Source organism: Protobothrops mucrosquamatus, unplaced genomic scaffold (genome assembly GCF_001527695.2).
Source record: "Protobothrops mucrosquamatus isolate PMUCROS unplaced genomic scaffold, P.Mucros_1.0 scaffold2116, whole genome shotgun sequence".
Lineage (NCBI taxonomy): Eukaryota > Metazoa > Chordata > Lepidosauria > Squamata > Viperidae > Protobothrops > Protobothrops mucrosquamatus.
This window is the reverse complement of record NW_015388217.1, coordinates 255,446-279,873: the sequence shown is the minus strand read 5'-3', so window position 1 is coordinate 279,873 and position 24,428 is coordinate 255,446. Positions and strand designations below refer to the sequence as shown.

Genomic DNA, 24,428 nt, shown 5'->3' with positions numbered 1-24,428 from the left:
TGACAGCAGTGCCTATTGTTTGGCAGTTAGTTTGATCTCCGAGCCTGGCGATTTGGCTGCAAACATTTCATCTCCATTCAGGGGAGGGGGCATCTTCAGTCCCAAATGGAGCATAAAGAGAAATGCCAGGTATTCCATCTTGGGTATGGGACTTGTAATCAGTGAATGGGCAATGGTGTGATGATTAGAAAGCAATTATTGAAAGGATGGCAGCCTACCGAACTATGATAATGAAAGTCTTATTTTATTGTAACTATAGTTACATCCTGGTTTTGTTTTACTTTGTTTTTACACTAAATTAAGAGCAAGCTAAAACTTACTGTGGTCGTAATACTCTGAAAATCTAACCATCCCCTCTGCCTTTCTCAACTGAGCTTCCACAAGAGGTTACAGGAGGCTCTATGAGAGATCGTGATTGGAAAACAAATAAACATTGCTGTTTGAATTTAATGTGCTGCACAAGAGTAGAATTCTCAGGGACAGGAATTTTTATGCACAGCAATTCAGCTACTGACCTGCCACTTTGCTGTAAAACATGTGTGCTGCAGATTAAGCAAACTATATTGTGAGGTTTTCTAAATGTTTTGCAATTTTTATGCAGGAGTTCGTTGAGACCTGAAAATAAGGTTGAGAAAAACTAATATAACTTGTCTTTCTTTTCTCTTTACCACCACATATCATCACCAGGGTCAGCAACAGAAATTCTCAATTAATCAAGTCTCCTGTGCCCTACTTCTTTGGGCAAAACATTTCCAAGGATAATATGGATTCATTCAGCAAGCATTTTGAGAGCATCATGGAATCACATCGAGCCAAAGGAACCTCTTATACCAGCCTAGATTCTATAGATATCCTGTCTTCTCCCACTCATACACAAAATGGAACTGTCTTCACCTTTGATCTTCCGACTCTTACCCCAGAAATTCACGAGGACTTTCAAGACAGCACTAAACTCATCGAGCAGAATTTTGCCCCTCTAGCTTTTCTGGAGCCAGATTCTGGAACCAGTTCTGCCACAGATGTTCCTTGGGCTGAACGGGAAGAGGAAGCAAAACAAAAATGGGAAAGTAGCTTGCAGAGTCCCTGCCATTCAGAGGGCAGTTTAGGAATTCCTCTGACCTCCATCATAAGGTGAGTGAGTAACATTAATTCCAGGTAGTGCATGTAGTGAAATGTAAAATATCTTGTGATTGTTTGGCTGATCATCTCTTTCTTTTGGATATGTGTTGTTGGACAGAAATCGCTTGAAAATGTGGACTTACTGGCATTTTTTTCCAGTGTTAACTGGTCTAATGAGAAAGATGATGTGGCAATCAATAGAATAGAATAGAATAGAATAGAATAGAATAGTAGAGTAGAGTAGAGTAGAGTAGAGTAGAGTAGAGTAGAGTAGAGTAGAGTAGAGTAGAGTAGAATAGAATAGAATAGAATAGAATAGAATAGAATAGAATAGAATAGAATAGAGCTGGAAGAGACCATGGAGGTCTTCTAGTCCAGCCCCCTGCTCAAGCAGGAGGTCCTATATCATCTCAGTCAGATGATTGTCCAGTCTCTTTTTAAAAACTTCCAGCGATGGAGCGCCCACGATTTCTGGGGGTAAGCTGTTCCATACTATTTCATGTTATTTCTACAATCAGAATGGGCATGCTCCATATCCCATACATTAAGCAATGCCATAGGACAGGCATGTCAAACTCGCGACATCACGTGACGTCACGCAACATATCAGAGCTTTTTCCCCATTGCCGGCAATGGGGTGGGCACGGTTTCCTGGTGACGCATCCAGCCTGCGGGCCGGCAGTTTAACACCCCTGCCATAGGACGTCTGCCTTTCCTATCACAGCAGCTGGAACAGTATGTGGAAAAACAGTGGAAAAGAAAAACAGCCAACAGTATGCAATATGTCATGAAAAGCTTTGTAGGTGTCAATCAGTATCTTTTTTTTTTTAAGCAAATTTTATTGGTTTTTTAATTTCTTAAAACATAGTATTCAGGACACACCATGGTGCCGGGGTAATCAAACATCCTAAAACAAAACATATATATACATAGTACAATCAATACATCAAGTATTCCCTCTCTTTTTCCCTCAAATAGCATAGTGTATTTAAAATATCCAATTCTAGCTTAAATTTATTCAACCTGAACCTGTCTTAAAGCTTTATAAATTTACCATACTGTAATCAAATTAACTTTAAATAAAGACATTTTCAATTCAAATATCCCTTCCAAGTATGTTCTACTTTCTTAATTTTATATGCCGACTATATTTCAAGTCGTCATGGCGGGGTATTGGGAAAAGTTTTCAATTAGCAATAATCGCGCCTCGGATAAACCTCATTGGCTACGATACTGCCACTGCGCAAAGCTTAAATCAGTATCTTGAATTGCACGCAGAAGCTCACCCTGAGTACTAATACAACTCAGGCAGCAGATGTATTATGCATATACAGTACCTATACTGAGATAAACCCATATTTGCTGACGTGACTGCATTCCGGATTAGCTGTAACTTCTGAGACACTTGGACTACTGATAGAATGTTCAGTAAAGGATATCATATTATATCACAAAAATATGTCTTAGGATAAAATTGAGTATTGCCTATCTTAAGTGCCCACACAGTTGAGGCTGCCTCAAGGTTGCCACAGGCGTAGGCTGTGAACTAGATAACAAACTAGAGTGGGGTTTGCTCTCACTTTACTAGTGGCTTGCTTCACAGTGATTGGTAAAATCAGTAAGGCAAGACAATATTAACAGGTGATAACTCTATTAAAAATTCATTCTATAATATCTTCTCAAATTTGTACAAGAAAAAGGACATGGACTTACAAAAAAAATAGATGAATATCTTTTAAAACAACAAGTAACTATCTAAAGCTTTCACAGGTGCAAAAGCAACTTATGAATGATCCTATAACTATTTTTGAAATATCAGAGGTCCCAGGCCCAGATGGACTTTCAAATCAATATTATAAATGTTTTGAAGACCAGCTGCTACAACCATTGAAAGAGGTAATGAATTCTATATTACAGGGATCTGAATGCCTCAGTCATGCAGGGAAGCTAATATTGCCCTGCTTCCAAAGGAAGGTCAAGATGCTACATCGATAGATTTCTTTATTAAATAATGATTATAAACTTTTTATAAACTGGGGGAGAGATTAAAGATTTATCAGAACTTTATACATGAGGACCAATCTACTGAAAAGGTAATGTAAGAATGGTCGTCAATGTTACTGAATATTTGCAATATTATAATGAAACCTAGGCAGCCTTAATATTCTTAGAGGTGGGAAAACGTTTTGGACAATCTAAATTGGGCTTTGCTCTTTAGACCTTTAGAGGAAATGGATTTTGGAAAGCAATTTATTCAAGGTATTACTTCAATTTACACATCCCAACGTGTGCATATTATTGTTTATGGCAAATTGACTAAAATATGTGAGATTCAAAAAATTACAAAACGAGGTTGCCCTGGTCACCACTGCTTTTTTACAATAGAAAAAGATTTTTTTTTTATTTAAGATTAGAATTTTCACACCAGTTATTTTGTCATCTCATCTGATATCTCTATTTAAAACCACTAAGACTAGAGGTTGCAAACAGAGACATCAGAGGAGATAACAAAATAACTGGTGTGAAAATACTAATCTTAAATAAAAATAATCTTTTCTATTCTAAAGAAGAAATCAATAAAGAGACTTGTAAGTTAAGAGCCTTTCCTTAGTTATATCTCTGCAAGCTCCCCCAAATAGTTTGGTGTATTTGATGAAGAAGTTGAATGATTTTGGAGCTTTAGTTGCTTTTAAAATAAACAGTATACAAAGATGTTAGTGAAGTATATGGCTGCATTTGAGCATGAAATCTTAACAAAAAAAATCAGGTATTAAGGTGGAAAGGAAGATTAAATATCTTGGAGTGATATGGTCAAGTACAAAAACTAAATTGTTTCAAAAAAACTACATACCTATTTGGACTGATATTAAGAAAGATTTAATAAGGTGGGATACATTGCAACTATATCTGATGGGCAGGATCTTTGTGATCAAGATGAATATCCTACCAAAGATGCTATTTTTATTTCAATCAAATAACTTATGGGGGTCATCAACCAGCAGAAAGAAAGAAGAAAAATAGTCTTCAAATATCCAGAACATCCAGAAATAAACAAGGAGTGATACACAGAAAGTTAAAATTCTTATGAATTAAAACTAACCTAAAATATAGAATTATAGACCCCCTAACAGATATCTGAGGAAGATAGCTGACATTTATAAAATGACCAGTGGATAATGGTGAGGAAAAGGCATTCCCTACTCAAACAAGCTCAATTGGTGTTAATTATACTTTGTCTAATTATGTCAGACACAGAACCTGACAATCTTATATACTATTTCAGGATTAATGTCAGAAAGAAAGAATTGATTATAATGCTGGTCATTATATCCGGTTTTACTAGCCCAGAGTGGGGCAATTAGAGTGTATTTTTTATTTCAGACCTTGCCAGTATTGATGACTGAGGTTCCATTCAAGCAATGGCTAGGGTATATTTCTAAATTTATTTGGCAAGGATTAAGTATAAATTATTGCAAGGTGCCATAGCAAGAGATGGTTTGGGTCTCCCAGATTTAATATTGTATTTTGAGGCATATTGCTTGAAGGAATGGGTGACCTTAAAGAATATTGTATTTGGAAGGCCATGAACTCAGATTTGTATGGCATGCCTATCTATGGTTTGATCAAGGTGTGCGGATTTCAAAAATCACTTTGTAAGGGGTGCCATTTACAGAGTTTGGTATAAATAAAAAGAATTTATTATAAATAAAAGGAATGTCACCCCAGGAACCCTTTTTTAAAGAAAGGAAATAACAGTGAGCCCTAATTGGGATATTTATAGTGAAATAATATCCTTTTTTCAAGGACAACCACTCTCAAATCAAATGAAACTTGGAGTTAGAAGGTCATATACTGCTTTATCTATCTATAATTGAAAGAATGGTGGTTTTGAAGCTACTAAAAATGGTGTCCTAATGATGAACATCTTATAACTAAATGATGAACATCTTATAAACAAAGTTTATCAAATATTTTATATTATAAAATATAATTATATCAGACTATTCAACCTCCTTTACATGGACGATCTGAAGCTGTATAGAAAAAACATCATCTGATATAGAATCTCTGCTCAACGCTCTGCAGCCATGATACTGCAATGGAGTTTGGACTGGATAAATGTGCCGTACTCACCATTACATATGGAAAAATAGTGAAAACTGAAGGAATCAAGATGGCCTACAGAAATAATATCAAGAGTCTAGATGAAGATGATCAATACAAATACAAATACTGGGTATCCTTCAGGCTGACAACATCAAGCACACTGAAGTCAAGAAAAAGGTTAGAAGCGAATACATAAAGGGAATGAAGAATATCTTAAACCAAACTCAATCAAGATAATACCATCAAGGCAATTAACACCTGGGCAATTCCAGTCATTAGATACACAGTTGGAATAGGTGAACTGGACTCAGCAGAACTAAACGCCCTAGCTAGGCAGACTAGAAAAATCATGACAATGAATCATGCCCTTCATCCTTGCAGTGACATTGACTGTACTTACCAAGAAAAGGGGGTGGGCATGGAATATTGCAAGTACATCAGACAATTGAAGAAGAAAAAAGGGCATTGGAAAAATATCTGAAGGCCAGTGAAGAAGATGCACTGAAACTAGTAGACCAGGAAGGCCTGCTGAGTACTGGAGAAACCAAACTGGCCTACAAGAAAGACCAAATAAGGAACAGAAAAGAGGCATAGGAAGACAAAGCATTACATCACCAGTACATGCCCCCCCAAAATAGCAGAAAAAACAGACAATAACAAGACCTGGCAATGGTAAGAGCAGGAAAGTTGAAGAAAAAAATAGAGAGGCTCATTTTGGCTGCACAAAATCAAGCCTTAAGAACAAATGCATACAATGCCAGAATTGAGAAGACAGCAATAGATAGCAAGTGCCACCTCTGGAAGGAAGCTGAAGAAACATTTGGTTAGCTGCTGCAAGGAGATTGCACAGACTGATTACAACAGCATGACAAAGTAGCAACAATGGTGCATTGGAAGACCTAAAGAAATACTATTTGCCTGCAGGCAAGAAGTGGTGGAACATAAAATAGAGAAAGTCATAGAAAATGAAGAAGCTAAAGCGCTCTGGGACTTTAGAAATCCATCCTAGAAAAGTGGTAGCGGGGGAGGGGAATGAGCTGAACCAGTGGCAGCACCGCACAAGCCTGAGCGAGAAATGACTGGAGCTGCAGGGCTGTCAGGGCTCAGTGGAAGCGCCAGGATCAGCGCCAGGCTCCAGCTGGAGCTCGGCGCTGATCCTGGTGCTTCTGCTGAGCCCAGAAGAAGCGCCGATCAGCTGGAAAGCAGCACTGATCCTGGTGCTTCTGCTGAGCCCAGAAGAAGCGCCGATCAGCTGGAATGTTGCAGCATCTCCTGGATCTTGTGATTTACATTCAGATACTTGGCAACCGATTCATCTTTATGACGATCACAGTGTCCCAGGGTCATGTGAAGTGAACAAAACCTGCTGCAACCACCCAGCAGATGGGGGGGTAAATAAAAACCAAACACCCACCCCTCCCCCGCTGCCAATCCAAACAGAAATGCCTCACAACAATGAAAACCTCAGAAAGAAGGAAGAGCGCTGCAGGCAACTGTCTTGCTCAGCTGTGCCTTGGGGGGGGGGACTTTTTTCAGTGCTGTTGTAACTTCGAACAGTCACTAAGCGAACTGTTGTAAGTCAAGGACTACCTGTACTTTAACACTTTTTCCTTTTTTGGTCATCAAGTTTTTGACACCTTGCTAGGCGACTGGTGGTACTTGGATATTGCCATATCCTAAAAGTGGTACAATGGGTGAAAAGGTTGAAAAGCCCTGCTCTACAGATCCTCTGTCAATGCTGCTAACATTGGATGTTCTTGCTTTGACAACATATGGAGATGCAGCCTTTTTCTTTCTTATGCTTTACTCTTACAATTAGATGATACTGGGGGAGGAGGAGGAATGTGATGGGAGCTAGTTAGACATAACAATATTGTAATAGTGTGTGAATTCAGGGCTTTTGAAATAAGAGATGATAAGAAATGGTGGGTTGGAGAACAGGAGGGAAAGCCTACATTTCAAACTAATTGGAGAATGTGATTAATGACTGTTAATTAGAGGAGGGAATTGTGTTTGATACTGTGTGCTCAGGGGAGGGGAATCCAGATTTTGGCTTCGACTATGTACTGTACATGCCGATGCTATGCCATTCGAATAAAGATTCTTTAAGGTAAACAATGCCTCAAAGTTCTTTGAAGAGTTTCATCAGTCGGAACCATGACATCCTCACCCAGAAATACCAATAATCCTTCATCCTGTAGAAACAACATTTGTGGAAAATTGGATAAAAAGTGACTGGGTAACAGTTAACATGACAACTTCTGTGTTTTTTGTTCTAGCAAGCATCACCTCAGTCAACTGGTCTCTGACTCGGATTCTGAAATGGACAGCACAGAGCAACTAGCCCTGGGTAGTACGGACACTCTTTCTAGTGGACATAATGCTGATCTAGAGGCCGCGAAGCGCCTTGCGAAAAGGCTGTACAACTTGGATGGTTTCAAAAAGGCCGATGTAGCTCGTCATCTGGGGAAGAAGTAAGTATGTGTGGGTATTAAGAAAAGCCTCTTCATCCAGATTGTATTTTATTCACTCTATAAAGAAATATGGCTGCCTGGTGTGCTTCTTCATAGCTCTCTTCAGAGGAAGCGATTATGACTGCAGTAGGTAAGCCACAGCCTTCATAATGGAAACAATGGAGGAAGCTTTTGTTTCATTTTACAAACATTCTTAGTAATGTTGTTGGTGTGGCCTGTATAGCTTGTGGACACAGGGTAGTTTACCCTCTTTTCTTTTCTAGCTTGGCAGCAATATTCCCAGAAGTGCAAATATACTATGATCGCTACAGTCTAGTTCAGGGGTAGGCAAACTTGGTTCTTTTATGACTCGTGGACTTCAACTCCCAGAATTCCTGAGCCAGCCATGCTGAGGGGAAAGGGAGAGGTTTCCAAGCTGAGCCATGCTGGCTCAGGAATTCTGGGAGTTGAAGTCCATGAGTCATGAAGGGGCCAAAGTTTCCCCCATGCTGGCTCAGGAATTCTGGGAGTTGAAGTCCACGAGTCATGAAGGGGCCAAAGTTTTCCCCATGCTGGCTCAGGAATTCTGGGAGTTGAAGTCCACGAGTCATAAAAGAGCCAAGGTTGCCTACCCCTGGTCTAGTTGGATTAGAACACAGGATGGGGAAGAGTAGTGTAATTGAAAAATAACAAATCTGGGAGCTTTTCCTGTCCCTTAATGTCTGCCATGATCTCTTCTTCAGTTGTTAATCCATCTCATAATCCGTCTCATTCATAAACAAGATGTTTCTTTCATTTCCAGCAATGATTTCAGTAAGACAGTAGCAGGGGAGTACCTCAAGTTCTTTGAATTCACTGGAATGACTCTGGATCAAGCTCTTAGGTAAGTGTCCAAGGAGGGACCTCTGAAGTCTTCAGAAAGATTGAGTTTGATAAAGGTTCAGAGGGAAATTAAAGTAGCTGCAGCAGTCAATTGTTTTCAAGATTAACTTGTATTCACATTTATTTAGTAAGACTTCTCAGATTTTATGTATTTCTTTAGCCATAGTAGCTCATCAGAATTTGCTTCATGTAATTGTGCTGCCTACAGTATGGGCAGTCCTCAACTTACAATGGCAATTGAAACTGGAATTGCCATCACTATGTGATGCAGTTTTAAAGTGCAACTGCGTTGATTAGCAATGGCAATCCTTACAGACCCAGTTGTTGTTGGGCAAGGCAACTTCCAGCCAGCTTCCCACAACCAAAGTTGGTGCTGCATGGGTTGGGGAGGGTATGCAGGGGTACAAGTGGCTGGCGCAACACACACATAAAGCACAAGCACAGCCCCCATTGACTTTGCGTTGAAGCCAATATGGAAGGTTGCAAATTGCGATCACATAACTGTGGGGCATTTGACAACCAGCCAAACACCTAGCTTGTGATCAAGTGACCACGAGAATTCTGTGATGGCTAAACTTCTAAGGACCAGTGGGGGTATGATGTAAGTGGCACACTTGACCTTGCTCATCTTGACGTCTCAGCAGTTTTCAATACTATAAACTATGGTGTTTTTCTGGCCAATTTCAGTGGTTGGGGGTATGCAGCTCCATGTTGCATTGGTCCTCCTCCTTCCTCTGAGTCTGGTGTTGATAGGACAGGGGACGCCCAGTCACCTCATTCTGTGGGGTGCTACAGGACTCCATGCTCTCTCCTCTCCTGTTTAACATTTACATGGAGAAAGGACTTGCAAATATACTCTCTGTTTCAATGTAAAATATGTTCATTTATGTCAGGGGTGTCAAACTTGCAACGTCACGTGACATGTTGCGACGTATCATGACTTTTTTCCCATTGCCGGCAATGGGGTGGGTGCGGCTTTGCTATGATGCATCCAGCCCACGGGCCGGCAGTTTGACACCCCTGATTTATGTGTTCATTTATGTAAACCATTTCCCACATTTTTGTTTAAAAAGGATCTTACAGATCAATTTCAAAAACAAGGTGCAAAGTATGTCATTATTTTATTTACTTTTATTTTCATTCCTTTACAAAAGAAATAGGTACAGTAGTGGCCAAAATTGTGGAAACCTTTTGGGAAAAGTGTACAGTAGAAATGCCACTTTTGGTTAAGTTTCCACCAATTTTTCTTCTAATTTCTTTATAACTGTAGCCTCGCTCACTTAATAATACTATTTTACATCGCTTTCTGGGCGACCAGTCAACTCTTTGCACCATTACTTTAATTTTATTACGTTTTACAAGCTCACTCAATGAAAAGTCACAAAAAAACCCAACCAACTTGATAGCCATCACATAACACACTGACAAATGTCCTCCTTTCAGTTTCAATACATGACATCAATCACTGAATCCTACTGTGATCTGATTGGCTCATTGCCAAAACAAGATGATACCTGATTGGCTCTCTAAACACTCGTGCTCATTGGCTACAATCGGATGAAGGAAAGCTACCTGATATCAACCTAAGCAAGTTGTACTTTCTTTTTCTGGTTGTTTGGCTATAACGTTTCATAGAATACAGATAATTGAACAAACTTTGTTGCATTACATTCTTGATTAAATTATCTTTTCATTGATATATAATTTTATGGTACTACTCCAAAACAAAGTGGTGTTATTAGCCATCAAACCTCAAATGTACATTTTTCCCAAAAGGTTTCCACAATTTTGGCCACTACTGTAGGATAAATACAGAGCAAGTACTGGGATTCTTTCTCTTTAGTGCTGGATCACATGATTCAGGAGGGAGCAGGGAGCGTCAAATAGAGTAGCAACTTGTTTACTACCTTTCCCATAAATGGGCGGAAGATTTATTTCCCGTTTGTTTGGGGGTTTTTTTCTTTTCTTTTCTTTTCTTTCTTTCTTGGCTGGATCTGGTCAATTTTCATACTACTGTAAATCTTTCCTTGCCAGCATCTCCTTACCACACACCAAATTTGACTCTGTTTTCAGAGTGTGGTTCTGCCCACTGTCTACTTTTTACATAATTTCTTTCTAACATTCCATCGGGCTGGGGGAAAAAATAAAAGGGATGGGACAGAAATAAATTCTGAATGCCACAAGATTCTTACAACAACCAGCAGGGTTGGGAAAAGTTCGGGAACAATTTGTTGTTATTCCAGAATCAGATTTTACGATGAATATCCTGATCCTAGATCCATAGGTGGCACGCAGAGCCCTCTCTGTGGGCACGCACATCGTCACCCCAGTCCTAGGCCTTCAGCTCAGTTTTATAAAACCTTTTCGCTTTAGGCCTCTGCCGCTGTGTGCAAAAAAAAAAAAGGTTCAATCAATCACTCAATTTCAACTTCTCACGGGGAAAAAAAAAGATCTCGCAAATGATTGATTGAACTTTTTAGTCCCACCCAATCTGCCGTTACCACTGCAGCCACGCCCACCTAATGGGCCATGCCCACCCAATGGGCCAAGCCCACCCGGCACCTGACGATACATAAGTGGGTTTTGGGTTGCAGTTTGGGCACTCGGTCTCTAAAAGGTTTGCCATCGCTGTCCTAGACCTTTGTGTCTCTGCTTCAGTGATTCTCTGCTACATTCCTGGCATGGTGAGATTGCACGGCTTGTTGGTGGCCTGTGCTAGAGTGTTTTGTAATTGCAACCTTTGGCTAGGAGCTGTTGCTATGGCATTGACAGAACTGCTGGGCGACTAAGATGGGAAAGCTTCACTGTTCCAGAATGAAAGCGCAAAGTCCTAGAGCGGTGGCTATTACACTTGAGAAATAGCCATGTCTTTCTTTTCTCTTCAGATCTTTTCTGAAGGAGCTGGCCCTCATGGGAGAAACTCAAGAACGGGAGCGGATCCTGGCGCATTTTTCCCAACGATATTATGCGTGCAACCCCAAAGCCATCCCTTCTGAAGGTGAGATAAAATAAATTTAAAACATAAGATAAGAGTAGAAAAGACCTTTTCAGCTTATTTGTCAGACCCTCTACTTTACATGGTTGCTTTTTATTAATTGCTTTTGTCGTGGAAAAAACCAATGAAAAAGATAAGAGACAGCAACACAAAACAATGATTCTTACTTTAAGATTCAGAGGTTTATTTTGCTAATAACGTGGAACTTAGCAAACATAATAACACAACATCCCTTACATTACTAACCCATTGCAATGAGGTCCAGCAAGGACAGCTATAGGCCAATGGCAAATCAATCAGGTCCAGTCCCAACTCTTTATACCCTTTCCCGTCCTAAGACTGTAGACCAAGGGTCTTCAAACTTGGCCCTTTTATGACTTGTGGACTTTAACTCCCAGAATTCCTCAGCCAGGCATGCCTGAAGCATGCCTGGCTGAGGTATTCTGGGAGTTGAAGTCCACAAGTCATAAAAAGGCCAAGTTTGAAGATCCCTGCTGTAGACAGATGGTCAGCAATCTTATACTTTCTGCTGATGTTTTGCTGATCCTTTGCTGAACATAACTTTCCACATACCCGTGTACATTGGAACCCGAATCCATCAGCTACTTTCAGTTCTCTATTTCCTTATGTTCTAAATATATTTGAAACAAGCAAGCTTAGCAAAATCATATTAAGTAAAGTACAATTGCAAACTGCAAAATTAAGCATAGCACAGACTTTGGTTCAATACTTTTTCCATGAGGCCTGATTTAATTCACCTGGGCCTAAACCTTGCATAAAAGAACAATATCTAATATTTTCATCTTCCACACTTCATTTGTGTGCTCATTTTTTGGGGCCTGCCATTCTGGTGGGAGGGGGGGCTGGTTGCCGGGAAATGTATTTGTTTTGCTCTGCTCTGTCCTCTGGGAAGATGCCTCCCTCCCTGAGAAAGGAATGTGGCCTGAAGATATCTGCCTTATCTCCAGACAACGGAGCCTGGGACCGTTGGGAAACAAAACTGAGAGAGACCTTGAGATGGACACTAAATCACCAGGTTCTCAAAACAACATAGTACCTATGGATTGACTGGATTTCAACCAGACAATTGGACACTGGAGGGAGGAGTTTTGCTTGGGCATTATGATGAAATCTTTCACACACAAATTGTTCAGACCTTGCTTTGCTCTACTACTATCACTAACTCTCAATAAAAGTTCCTTTTGAAACAATGCCTGTTTCAAGAGTTCTACTTTCTTGGGAGATCTAGTTGAGGCAGATCCTTACATAAAGCAAGGTCTACAATAATGCTCAACCCAGAGAGGCAGCTGCCTTACCATGGGAGGCCATGCACGAGATGTCTCTGCAAGGCAGCGAAATGGGAGAAGCCGGGACCGAAGATTGGAGTAAGTGTGACACAGGCCTGTCACAAGGAGTTAGCTGGAGGAAGCCACTGCCTTAGAAGATTCCACAAAACCGAGATGGGCGCTCAGTGTCGGGAAGAACGAAAACTGGGACGAAAGAACCCAAAGGGTGACTCTCACCTGAGGAGGGCAGAAAAAGGCTTGGAAGAAAAAGGTGGAGCTGACATCCAATGAGGAAGAGATGGACAAGCAGCTGGATCAGATGGAGGGGATCCTGAAGCAAGCCATGCAGTACATGTTGGAAGCTTTCAAGGACCTAAAAGCTAAATCCCTGAGGTGTCCAGAGAAAGGAAGAACTAGCTGAGGAAGCTGGGTGTGGAGATGGAGAAACCACAATCACTGAGAGCACACGGGGAACAATGGGCTCCTACAGCCAGTAGTGAGCCCTTCAGCACCCTGGAGAGAGATCTCTATGGATTTTATTGTGGAGTTACCCAAAAGAGCAGGAAACACTGTCATTTGGATGGTTACCTACTTATTTTCAAAACAGGCCCATTTCATCCCATGTCAGAAGATTCCAACTGCTAAGACTTTCGCCAAAATATTTGTGCAGCATATTTATCAGTTGCATGGAGCCCTACAGCGTATCATCTCAGATAAGTGTGTCCAATTTACTTCTAAATTCTGGAGAGCCTTTTTGGACCTTTTAGGTTCTGATCAAGAACTATCATCTAGTCATCATCCTCAAACAAATGGGGGGACAAAATGAATGAACTCTGTTCTAGAACAGTACCTTTGCTGCTCTATTAATTATCAACATGATAATTGGACTGATCTGCTACCGTTTGCTGAAGTGGCCTATAACAATGCAGTGCACTCCAGCACTGGTTTTACTCCCTTTCATGTAGCTAATAGACAGACTTTCAACCCTATGCCTGAATTGCCTGCTAACGAATCTGCCGTCCCCTCTCTTAAGGACTGGGTATATCAGTTACAGAACATTTGGCCTGTTGTCTGGAAAGCTCCAGATGAAGCTGGGACAGCATATAAGGCTAAGGCAGATAAAAAACGAATGGAACCAAAACCTTTTCATGTGGGAGACAAAGTTTACCTTTCCACCAGGTTTTTATAATCATTGCAGCCCTCTAAAAAGCTAGGGCTGAAATACATCAGGGCTTTTCCCATTAAGCGTATAATAAATCCAGTCACAGTACAACTGGAACTCTCTAAGAGTTTGTGACAAACCCACCCAGTTTTTCACTGCAGTTTGCTGAAATCCTCTAGCAAGCATTACGGTTCTACTCAGTATTTGGTTGCCTGGAAAGATCTTCCTGCCTCGCAGAATGAGTGGGTTTATAAGAAACACATTAGGCCCCTAGATTGCTCAAGTGTTTTCATGCACGCTATCCTGATAAATCTGATTGATGTGGTAATTTTCCTCTTTTCCCCCTCCCTCTTTTCTTTTTACAAGTGGATTTGTTCTATTAGGGGCACCATATGTCAGACCGCTCTACTTTACATGGTTGCTTTTTATTATTGCTTTGCTTGTGTACTCATTTTTTGGGGTCTGCCATTCTGGTGGGAGAGGGGCTGGTTGCTGGGGAATGTATTTCTCTTGCTCTGCTCTATCCTCTGGGAAGATGCCTCCCTCCCTGAGAAAGGAATGTGATCTGAAGACATCTGCATTATCTCCAGACAACGGAGCCTGGGACCATTGGGAAATGAAATTGAGAGAGTCCTTGAGATGGGCGCTAAATCACCAGGTTCTCAAAACCACATAGTACCTATGGATTGGCTGGATTTCAACTGCATGGATGGACACTAGAGGGAGTAGTTTTGCCTGGGCATTATGATGTAACCTTTCACATGTGAATTCTTCAGACCTTGCTTTGCTCTACTGCTATCACTAACTCTCAATAAAAGTTCCTTTTGAAATAATGCCTGTTTCAGGAGCTCTGTTTTCTTGGGAGATCTAGTTGAGGCAGATTCATAGAATAGAATAGAATAGAATAGAATAGAATAGAATAGAATAGAATAGAATAGAATAGAATAGAATAGAATAGGGTAGGGTAGGGTAGGGTAGGGTAGGGTAGGGTAGGGTAGGGTATAGAATACAGCTGGAAGGGATCTTGGAGGTCTTCTAGTCCAGCCCCCCACTCAAGCAGGACAGCCTATACCATCTCAGACAAGTGACTATCCAGTCTCTTCTTAAACACCTGCAGTAATGGAGCACCCATGATTTCTGGGGGCAAGCTGTTCCACTGGTTAATTATCCTTACTGTTAGGAACTTTCTCTTTAATTCCAGGTTGCTCCTCTCTTTGATCAGTTTCCAACCATTGTTTCTTGTCCTGCCAACCTGGAACTAAGGAGAAAGTTCCTAACAGTGAGGACAATTAACCAGTGGAAAAGCTTGCCATCAGAAGTTGAAGGTGCTTCATCACTGGAGGTTTTTAAGAAGAGACTGGACAGTCAGTTGTCTGAAATGGTATAGGGTGTCCTGCTTGAGTAGGGGGTTGGACTGGAAGACCTCCACGGTCCCTTCCAGCTCTATTCTAATTGAAACAAAACACTGGCGGTAACAGATGGAGGGTCTTGGTTTTGCACCATGTATCAAGGCAGTTCCTTCTGCTTGCAGGAAGATACATGATGAAGAGGCTGGATTTTAAACCCTTTTTACCTTTGTTTGCTCTATGCATATTGAAGGCTTGGAGCCTTCCGTTAACTTCAGCTAAACGATTTTAGTATTCAAGCTACAAATATCTTGCTACATTTTGTCTGCTACCTTCAGAAGAGAACACTGGACATTTATAACACTGGACATTTAATATCTGCAAAAGTCACAATATACAAGCAGAATATAAGTGGTGGCAACAGGCACTTTTACAAGAAATCTCTATGTTTGGTCCCATCATTCCAGAACTGGAGTACTTTGAAGGTGAAAATACCCATGCACCTTTTGGTGGAAAATTTGAAAGGCAATTCTAACTCATTAATAATGCTAATGAAAATTATCCTTCCAAGAACCTTTCAAACCGTTTCTTAGGAATTATTTTTGTGAAGTATTTTTTAAAAAAAATCACTTTTCTTCCAAACATTTATTGTAACAACAGGTGCAAGAAGGGTTTAACCTTTTTACTTCCATTTTTCTACACACGCAAGAAGATGTTTTTAAAAAAGATATACTTTTTTTTAATAATAAAAAAGTAAATAAGATTTTTTTTCTCTCCACTGAGGATCACATGTTAGAAGTTAATTAACGATAAGTCCAATAACAATTGCCCAAACTGATTGTTTCTCTTTGGTGCTTGTGCCACAGATGGAGCCCACACACTGGCTTGTGCTTTGATGCTTTTAAATACAGACCTTCATGGACACGTAAGTGCCTCCTGATCTTTTAAGTCACCCCACCTGGTGCATTGAGATGAATGTAGTGAAAAAGAGCAAAGAAAACTGGCTGCTGTATGGATCTATTCTCTCCAGGAGCCAAAAGATAAATGTAAGGCTAGCGAAAATGTTTAAAAATGTTTCAAATAATTGTTGGAAATGTAAACAAAAGCCAGGTACTTATTACCATATCTGGTGGGTATGTCCTAGTGCAGGGGTAGGCAACCTTGGCTCTTTTATGACTCATGGACTTCAGCTCCCAGAATTCCTGAGCCAGTCATGCTGAGGGGAAAGGGAGAGGTTTCCAAGGTGAGCCATGCTGGCTCAGGAATTCTGGGAGTTGAAGTCCATGAGTCATAAAAGAGCCAAGGTTGCCTACCCCTGTCCTAGTGCAAAGAAATGTTGGTCTAAGATTCATATATGGCTGGAAAAGATGACTAAAATACAGATAGAATTTAAGCCAGAATTGTTTTTTGTTAGGAATACTAGGAGCTAACTATGGGAAAGAGAATGAGTATTTAATACTACATATATCGACCGCTGCGAGAATAGCATTTGCCCAGTATTGGAAAAATGAAAATATACCACCTGGTGAGATCATAATTAGGGAAATTCTAGAATGTGCAGAAATGGACAGACTAACCCTAGAGATTAAAGAGAAAGAAGACTCAGTTTATTTTAAAACATGGGAAATTTTTTACCAATGGTTAGCAAAACGAGTTAGCGAGAAATGATTGTGAAATTTATTAAGATGATCGATGTTTATTGATTAATCAATATGCTCTATAATTATCGCTATTTTTGTTGACTACAGCTACTTATTATTATATTAACTACTAGCTGTACCCGGCCACGCGTTGCTGGTTAAATGGAAAAGAAAGAAAAGAGAAAGCGCACGTTTGTAATATGTTTAATTTCACAATGCTAGCGTGTGTTGCTTTTACGTCCAACAGATGGCGGTTTTTCAAAAACATGTTTTTACCTGTCACAGGTGTGACATCTATATAATAGTAGGTATAAGGTATATAAAAACACACGCATATTCGAATGCAACGTTGTATCAAAATTTCAAAGCAATCGGTGAAGAACTTTTGGAGATTTAAGATTTTGAACAAACGAACATTTACATTTTTATTTATATAGATTCTCACTGAATATCCAGATGATAGTTTGCTTGCTAAAGCTTGGAATGTTTTTGGGGGCAACCCCATTGTTGTACCTACCCCCATCCAAACCCCACCCTGAACCCCACTACCTAGATCGATCGTGTTCTTCCCCTACCTTTATAAAACTTAATAAAATATTGTCCAAAAAACCCCCAATAAATGACATGGAGACACAGGATCGCAGGGCTGGGTGGGTGGGTGATTCTCCAGGAGACCATTTCAAGCCTTGCAGGTTGCCAGCTCCTTCTGGCTTCTCCTGCAGTCAGAATATTCACATGGAGGAGGACTCGTTTCTATTTTCTTTTGAAAAACACTATTTTCCTACCAGATTTCTACTTCTGCAGCAAAATGGTCTCTATTGTGAGGCACATAACGATCAGTAAAAAAAACTACTTGGTGCTGGGTTGTGGGGGAGGGTTGACTATATTATAGGAAAGATTGGCAAGCCTATGCTGGGGAAAATCTTAAGTATAAAAAATGAAGAATTTCTTCTAAAATGATGGACGAGCACCATTTTGTTTCATTTTGCCATGTGCCTTTTTAGCCTTCTTCCATATTGAATAGGCTTTTTGAACTTTCTGGACTATAAGATCTCCAAGCTCCCTTCCAGCGCCATTATTCTGTTATAAAAAGAGCCAAGGTGGTACAGTGGTTAGAATGCGGTACTGCAGGCTACTTCTACTGACTCTGCCAGCAGTTCAGCAGTTCGATTCTCACCGGCTCAAGGTTGACTCAGCCTTCCATCCTTCCGAGGTCGGTAAACTGAGGACCCAGATTGTTGGGGGCAATATGCTGACTCCGTAAACCGCTGAGAGAGCGCTGTAAAGCACCGTGAAGTGGTACATAAGTCTAAGTGCTATTGCTATATGTGCTTAAATAAGAATAGCGGAATATTGTTCTATTGCTGAGTAAGCTTTGCTTCACCCTTTGTTCTTGTAGTAACACTTGTAAACTGCATTCACATAAAATTTTAACCTGGATTCACCCATTTCCTGGGGTTCACATTTTGCACTGACCAGATTGGGTTTGTACAATAGCCTAACCATTAAGTTAGTCAAGCTTAACACTAACCAATCTGCTAAAGTTCATATGTACATATTAATTTTCCTTCTTAAGTATGTTTTATGAACACCAAGAGTTTCTGCATCAAACATAAGCTCTAATGCCACAAATAAACCTTCCAAAATTCATTCTTAGTGACCTATTTTAATTTTTGAATTTTGTAGGGGTATTAAAACATTTCCTTCGTTCAGATCTAAATTGCTGTTAGAGAAAGGAGTTCCACCAAGCTATCATTAATTATCCTTGATAAAGTTTTATACTTATATTTGTTTTTTCTTAAAAAAAAAAAGGCACACCACCCACTACCATGTTTTGTGACATATTTTTTTTCCAGAATACGTAATTGAAATAGTCTTGCTAAACTTATGAGCTAGTCATTTTTCCTTCTTTCCTCTCTTCCTTCTTATAGAACATTGGGAAACGAATGTCTTGCTCAGATTTCATTGGGAATCTGGAAGGTCTCAATCAAGGTAGCGATTTCCCCAGAGAACTACTCAAGGTAAATCCAACTAGTACTCTTCCTGTCACTTTTACTAAGCTAGTTCCCAAGATCTGGCAAGTCCAAGAGGGTTTTTTTTTTTATTCCAGAGAGTTTATCCATTTTGGATTACAACATTTTCAAGAAGAAACCTACCTGCAACTACAGTATTTATGGTAGCTCCCTGTTTCCTTTTAGCAAAGATCCTACTATGTGTGGGTCTGGTGTGTGCATGTGCATTGAGAAATGTTATGTATGTACATATATTCTGTACATATGTATTTTGCTGTGGATGAGAGATTTGGAGTGAATCTGGGTGTGCGGGAGATACAATGTTCTTCCATAGATGTGTAGGAATATTTGTACAGGGAGATCGTATGTATATTCAAATCTGATATACTTTGGAAAACTGCTTTGGTACCTCATGTTTCGGAGGAAAAACTGCCTACCTCCAAAGGAATGGCATAAGGCAGATTCACACTTCTGTACCTTAAGGACACCACTTATTCCCCTTGAAGCTTGCAGGAGATAAAATGTTCTAAATTTCAGGGCGGTTATAAAAACTCAAAGATATTTTTGTGTATTTATTACTTTTTTGTTACATGTTAACGCAGGGGTGTCAAACTCAATTTCACTGAGGGCCGCATCAGCATTGCGGTTGCACTTGGGGGGCCAGGTGGGTGTGGCCAGAGTGGGTGCAGCCTACTGGGTGGGCATGGATGGAATGGGTGTGGCCTACTGGGTGGGCGTGGCCAGTTCTACATCATTCGCGTCAAGGGTGTCTGTGGGGGCCTGGGCAGAAGTGGGACAGATCTGAGGGTCTCTGGCAGAAAGGGGTGGGACCGGGGCAAGTGCCAAGGCATGGTCCACCGGGGCAAGTGCCAAGATGGCCACTACAAAATTGTACATTGGCTCCTGGCTGGCCTGGGCCAGGGCCAAGGCAGCGGGGGCCGTTCCCTCACTGTTTCCAGGATGGCTTCGCGGGCCACATGAAACCACTTCGTGGGCCGCATCCGGCCCCCGGGCCTTGCCCCCGGGCCTTTGACATATCTGTGTTAATGGGGGTTTTTTTAAAAAAAAATAACAAAACAAAAGATCAGTTTCCTTGTTAAAGTTCCGTTTGAAAATATATCCATGTCTCTAGAAAGGTCATTATTACTGTGGAATTTCAATAGGGCAACCTTTGTTCAGTAGTTCTCTTGTCTACCTGCACAAGTTAATGATTCTATCCACAAAGGTTAATATTATTTTATGGAGAGCTTTATGGATCTCCCCCAAACATCTAACCAAATACTTATATTTTTAGAGGCTATTCATATTTAAAATCCAGGAGGTTAGAACATTGTCCTGGTTTAAATCGGTATCTTATATTGATTAATGAAAGCTTGTAACCCTGTTTAATTGGTCTTGTTTTTTTAATTTGAACATTTATAAACTATGCATTTTCATTTTGAGTCTCAAGAACTTACAAATATCCATATTAACGAAATCCAAGTGAGTTAGTTAGGTTCCATCAACCTGCAATTTGTCAGAACTCCTCAATGGCTTCTGCCATTATGTTTCTAGTAGGTACATCTATCCCCCTTTCACGTTAATCAATAGGTTTCTCTCTTAGGTACTAGTATTCCCACTGGAGCAACTAAAGTCATTGGTCAATTGAGACTTACCACATCAAAGTGATAGCAACATGCCATTAAAACCATTTTTTTTAAAAAAAAATCTAAAGCGCCTAGAAAAAAAATAAAAAACCCACTCTTGAACTATAAAAACAAGACAATTAGTCTAAACTCCAGTGACAAATTGTTCCATAGTCTAGCCCAGGGGTAGGCAACCTTGGCTCTTTTATGACTCGTGGACTTCAACTCCCAGAATTCCTGAGCCAGCCATGCTGAGGGGAAAGGGAGAGGTTTCCAAGCTGAGCCATGCCGGCTCAGGAATTCTGGGAGTTGAAGTCCACGAGTCATAAAAGAGCCAAGGCTACCTACTCCTGGGCTAGCCAAAGTGGAAAAAGCAGAATTAATTCTTTATATTAGTGAAAAGGTTGAGAAAGTCAATAAGGAAGGTAGTCCCAGGTTCCTAGGTAAAAGAGGATCGATAGAAGAGAATATTTATAGCTCAAGGTTACTTGGTGCTCTCTGCAGCATCAAGTAACCCCGCTATCTTGCTAAGAGAGGATCATTATATAAACTTATCTGAGTTTTTCAATGTTATCAAGTGAACCATCGAGTATCTCTTAAATGGGAAAGATAGGAATAAGAAACGTGGAGCTTAAATGCTGCAGCACAATACATGAAGACTCTGCAGTAGTCATCCTTAACAGTTGTGTCAGACTTCATTCTTGGTTGCAATAAATATTCTAAAGTACCACAGTTGCATCCGAGTTTTTGCCATATCTAGCAGACAGTTGAATTAAGATTTAAGTGTCTTGGCTTTTCGTAGGATATAATTTTCAATCATTAATGAACGCTTATCAAATTCTCAGATGGGATTCTGCAGTTTTCTGTCCTTTTTCGCTAAGAACGTAGAATGTAAAATTAGGAGGCTGGAAGGGATCTCAAAGGTCTTCTAGTCTAACCTCCTGCTCAAGGCAGGAGACCTTATACCATCCTGGTCAAACAATTGTCCAGTCTGTTTTTGAAAACCTCCAGTGATGGAACACCTCCAGAAGGCAAGCTATTACACTGATTGTTCTCGTTGTCAGAAAATGTCTCCTTATTTTTAGATTGGATTTCTTTAACAAGCCTCCAACCATTATTTTTTGTCCCTCTGAGGCTTTGGTGAATAAGTCAGTTTCCTCTGTGACAGTCCTTCAAGAACTGGCAGATAGTTATCCTGTCTGCCGTAATCCTTCTTTTCAACAGGCTAGCTCCCTTAACTGTTCATCATACAATTTAACCTCCAGACCCTTTACCATCTTTTTTGCTTTTCTCTGCACACTTTCTGGAGTCTCGCCTTTTTTATATCATGGTAACCAGAACTGTACACAGTACTTCAAGTGTGGCTTTACTAGTGCAGTATAAAGCAGTATTATCACTTTTTGTACTCTTGATGCTATTCCTGTTTATGCAGCCTAAGACTCCATTGGTTCTTTTGGCCGCTGAAGCACATTGCTGGCTCATACTTAAGTGGTGGTCCACTATGACAGGGCTTTTCAACCTTTTCACCCATTGTACCACTTTTAGGATATGGCAAACATCCGAGTACCACCAGTCGCCTAGCAAGGTGTCAAAAACTTGATGACCAAAAAAAAAGGAAAAAAGTGATAAAGTACAGGTAGTCGTCAACTTACAACAGTTCGCTTAGTGACTGTTCGAAGTTACAATGGCACTGAAAAAAGTGCCCCCCAAGCCACAGCCGAGCAAGACACCTGCCTGCCCGCCTGGTGGCACTCTTCCTCCTGTCCAAGGTTTTCATTGTTGTGAGGCATTTCTGTTGAGGATTGGCAGTGGGGGTGGGGTGGGGGTGTTTGGTTTTTATTTCCCCTGTCTGCTGGGTGGTTGCAGCAGGTTTTGGTCACTTCACATGACCCTGGGACACTGTGACCGTCATAAATATGAATCAGTTGCCAAGCATCTGAATGTAAATCACAAGACCCTGGAGATGCTGCAACATTCCAGCTGATCGGCGCTTCTTCTGGGCTCAGCAGAAGCGCCAGGATCAGTGCTGCTTTCCAGCTGTAGCCTGGCGCTGATCCTGGCGCTTCCGCTGAGCCCTGACAGCCCCGAAGAAGCGCTGATCCTGGTGCTTCCACTGAGCCCTGACTGCCCTGCAGCTCCAGCCATCTCTCGCGGTGCTCCAACCATCTTGTGCGGTGCTGCCACCGGTTCAGCTCATTCACCTCTCCCACTACCACTTTTCTAGGATGGTTGCGTATCACCTGCCAGGTGCCAATGTACCACAGGTGGTACCCATACCACTGGTTGAAAAGCCCTGCACTATGACACTTAGCTCTCTTTCACATTTGCTACTGTTGAGCCAGGTATCACCTAAATTTGGTTCTTCCTGTCTATGTGCAGGACCTTACTTTTCTTACCACTGAATGCATCTCGTTGGATAGGGTCCAATGCGCAAGTCTTTTATGATCCTTCTGAAACTTGAAATTTATCTTCCACAAGGTTAGCAATTTCCCCCAGCTTGGTGTCATCTGCAAATCTGATGAGCTCCCCTTCTATCCTAGATACTATTATTACGGTTGTGTTGGGAGCACTGAAGAACCTCTAGGTTGGGGGCTCTTTTCATGTCCCCATTAAGTGCCCACGAAAGTGGTACCCATTTATCTACTTGTGGTCACTCACTTTCAAACTGCCAGGTCAGCAAGAGCTGGAGCATGTGACAGAAGTTCATCCACTCCTGCAGCCGCAACCAGGTCTTGAACACGAGCCTGCCGATCATCAGTCCAGCATCCTAACCCAGGGGTAGGCAACCTTGGCTCTTTTATGACTCATGGACTTCAACTCCCAGAATTCCTGAGCCAGCCACGCTGAGGGGAAAGGGAGAGGTTTCCAAGCTGAGCCATGCTGGTTCAGGAATTCTGGGAGTTGAAGACCACGAGTCATAAAAGAGCCAAAGTTGCCTACCCCTGTCCTAACCTCATGAGCCCAGATAGGTCATTTTTGAAGATGTTGAAGAGTACCGAGTCCAAGACAGAACTTTGAGGTACCGCACTGCATTCATCTCTCCATGTAGATGCACTTCCATTAAGGACTACATACTGAGTGCTGTTGGTGAGCCAATTGCAAATCCATGTGGTGGTAGGGCTGTCTATTTCACATTGTTTTAATCTTACAAAGTAGGCTGTGATCTACTTTGTGAAATGTTTTACTGAAGTCCAAGTATAGAATGTCCAAAGTATTTCACTTGTCTACTAATTTAATCATTTTATCAAAGAAGGCTATAAGGTTTGCCTGGCCTGATGTAATCACCTTGTTCATTTCTAGATGCTCACAAATCTTCTGCTTGATTATCTTTTCCTGGATTTTCCCAGGTATTGATGTCAAGCTCATTAGCCTATAAAATGAACAAGATTAAACTCAATCCTATTAGCAGGAATCGTGCAAGAGTTTCCTAAGAAACGTATCTGCCTACTATAGTGTTCATACAAAAGAGTTTCCACATCGAAGTCTACTCCGGAGTTCCAGGTTGCAATTTCCACTCTTAAACTGGTTTTTGCTATAAGTATCCATCCCTTAATAATTCTAGGGAATAATAATAATAATAATAATAATAATAATAATAATAATAATAATAATAATAATAATAATAATAATAATAATAAAGTTGGAAGGGACCTTGGAGGTCATCTAATCCAACCCCCTGCTCAGGCAGGAAACCCTATACCATTTCAGACAAATGGCTGTCCAGTCTCTTCTTAAAAACTTCCAGTGTTGGAGCATTCACCGCTTCTGGAGGCAGGTTGTTCCACTGGTTAATTGTTCTCA

General features: G+C 40.8%; 1 protein-coding gene and 1 non-coding gene across 2 annotated transcripts in view; one reads left to right on the top strand and one right to left on the bottom strand.

Moving 5' to 3' along the window:
• Positions 1–24,428, top strand: part of PSD (pleckstrin and Sec7 domain containing) — a 73,923-nt gene that overhangs the window by 3,827 nt on the left and 45,668 nt on the right. Inside the window, 6 exon segments of the mRNA XM_029285720.1 lie at positions 688–1,131; positions 7,506–7,700; positions 8,482–8,562; positions 11,447–11,559; positions 16,217–16,275; positions 18,922–19,011. Of these exon segments, the coding sequence (XP_029141553.1) occupies positions 688–1,131; positions 7,506–7,700; positions 8,482–8,562; positions 11,447–11,559; positions 16,217–16,275; positions 18,922–19,011 (982 nt within the window).
• LOC114923143 lies at positions 2,231–2,370 on the bottom strand. Its single transcript, XR_003810577.1, has one exon. It is a non-coding gene; the product is annotated as a U4 spliceosomal RNA (small nuclear RNA).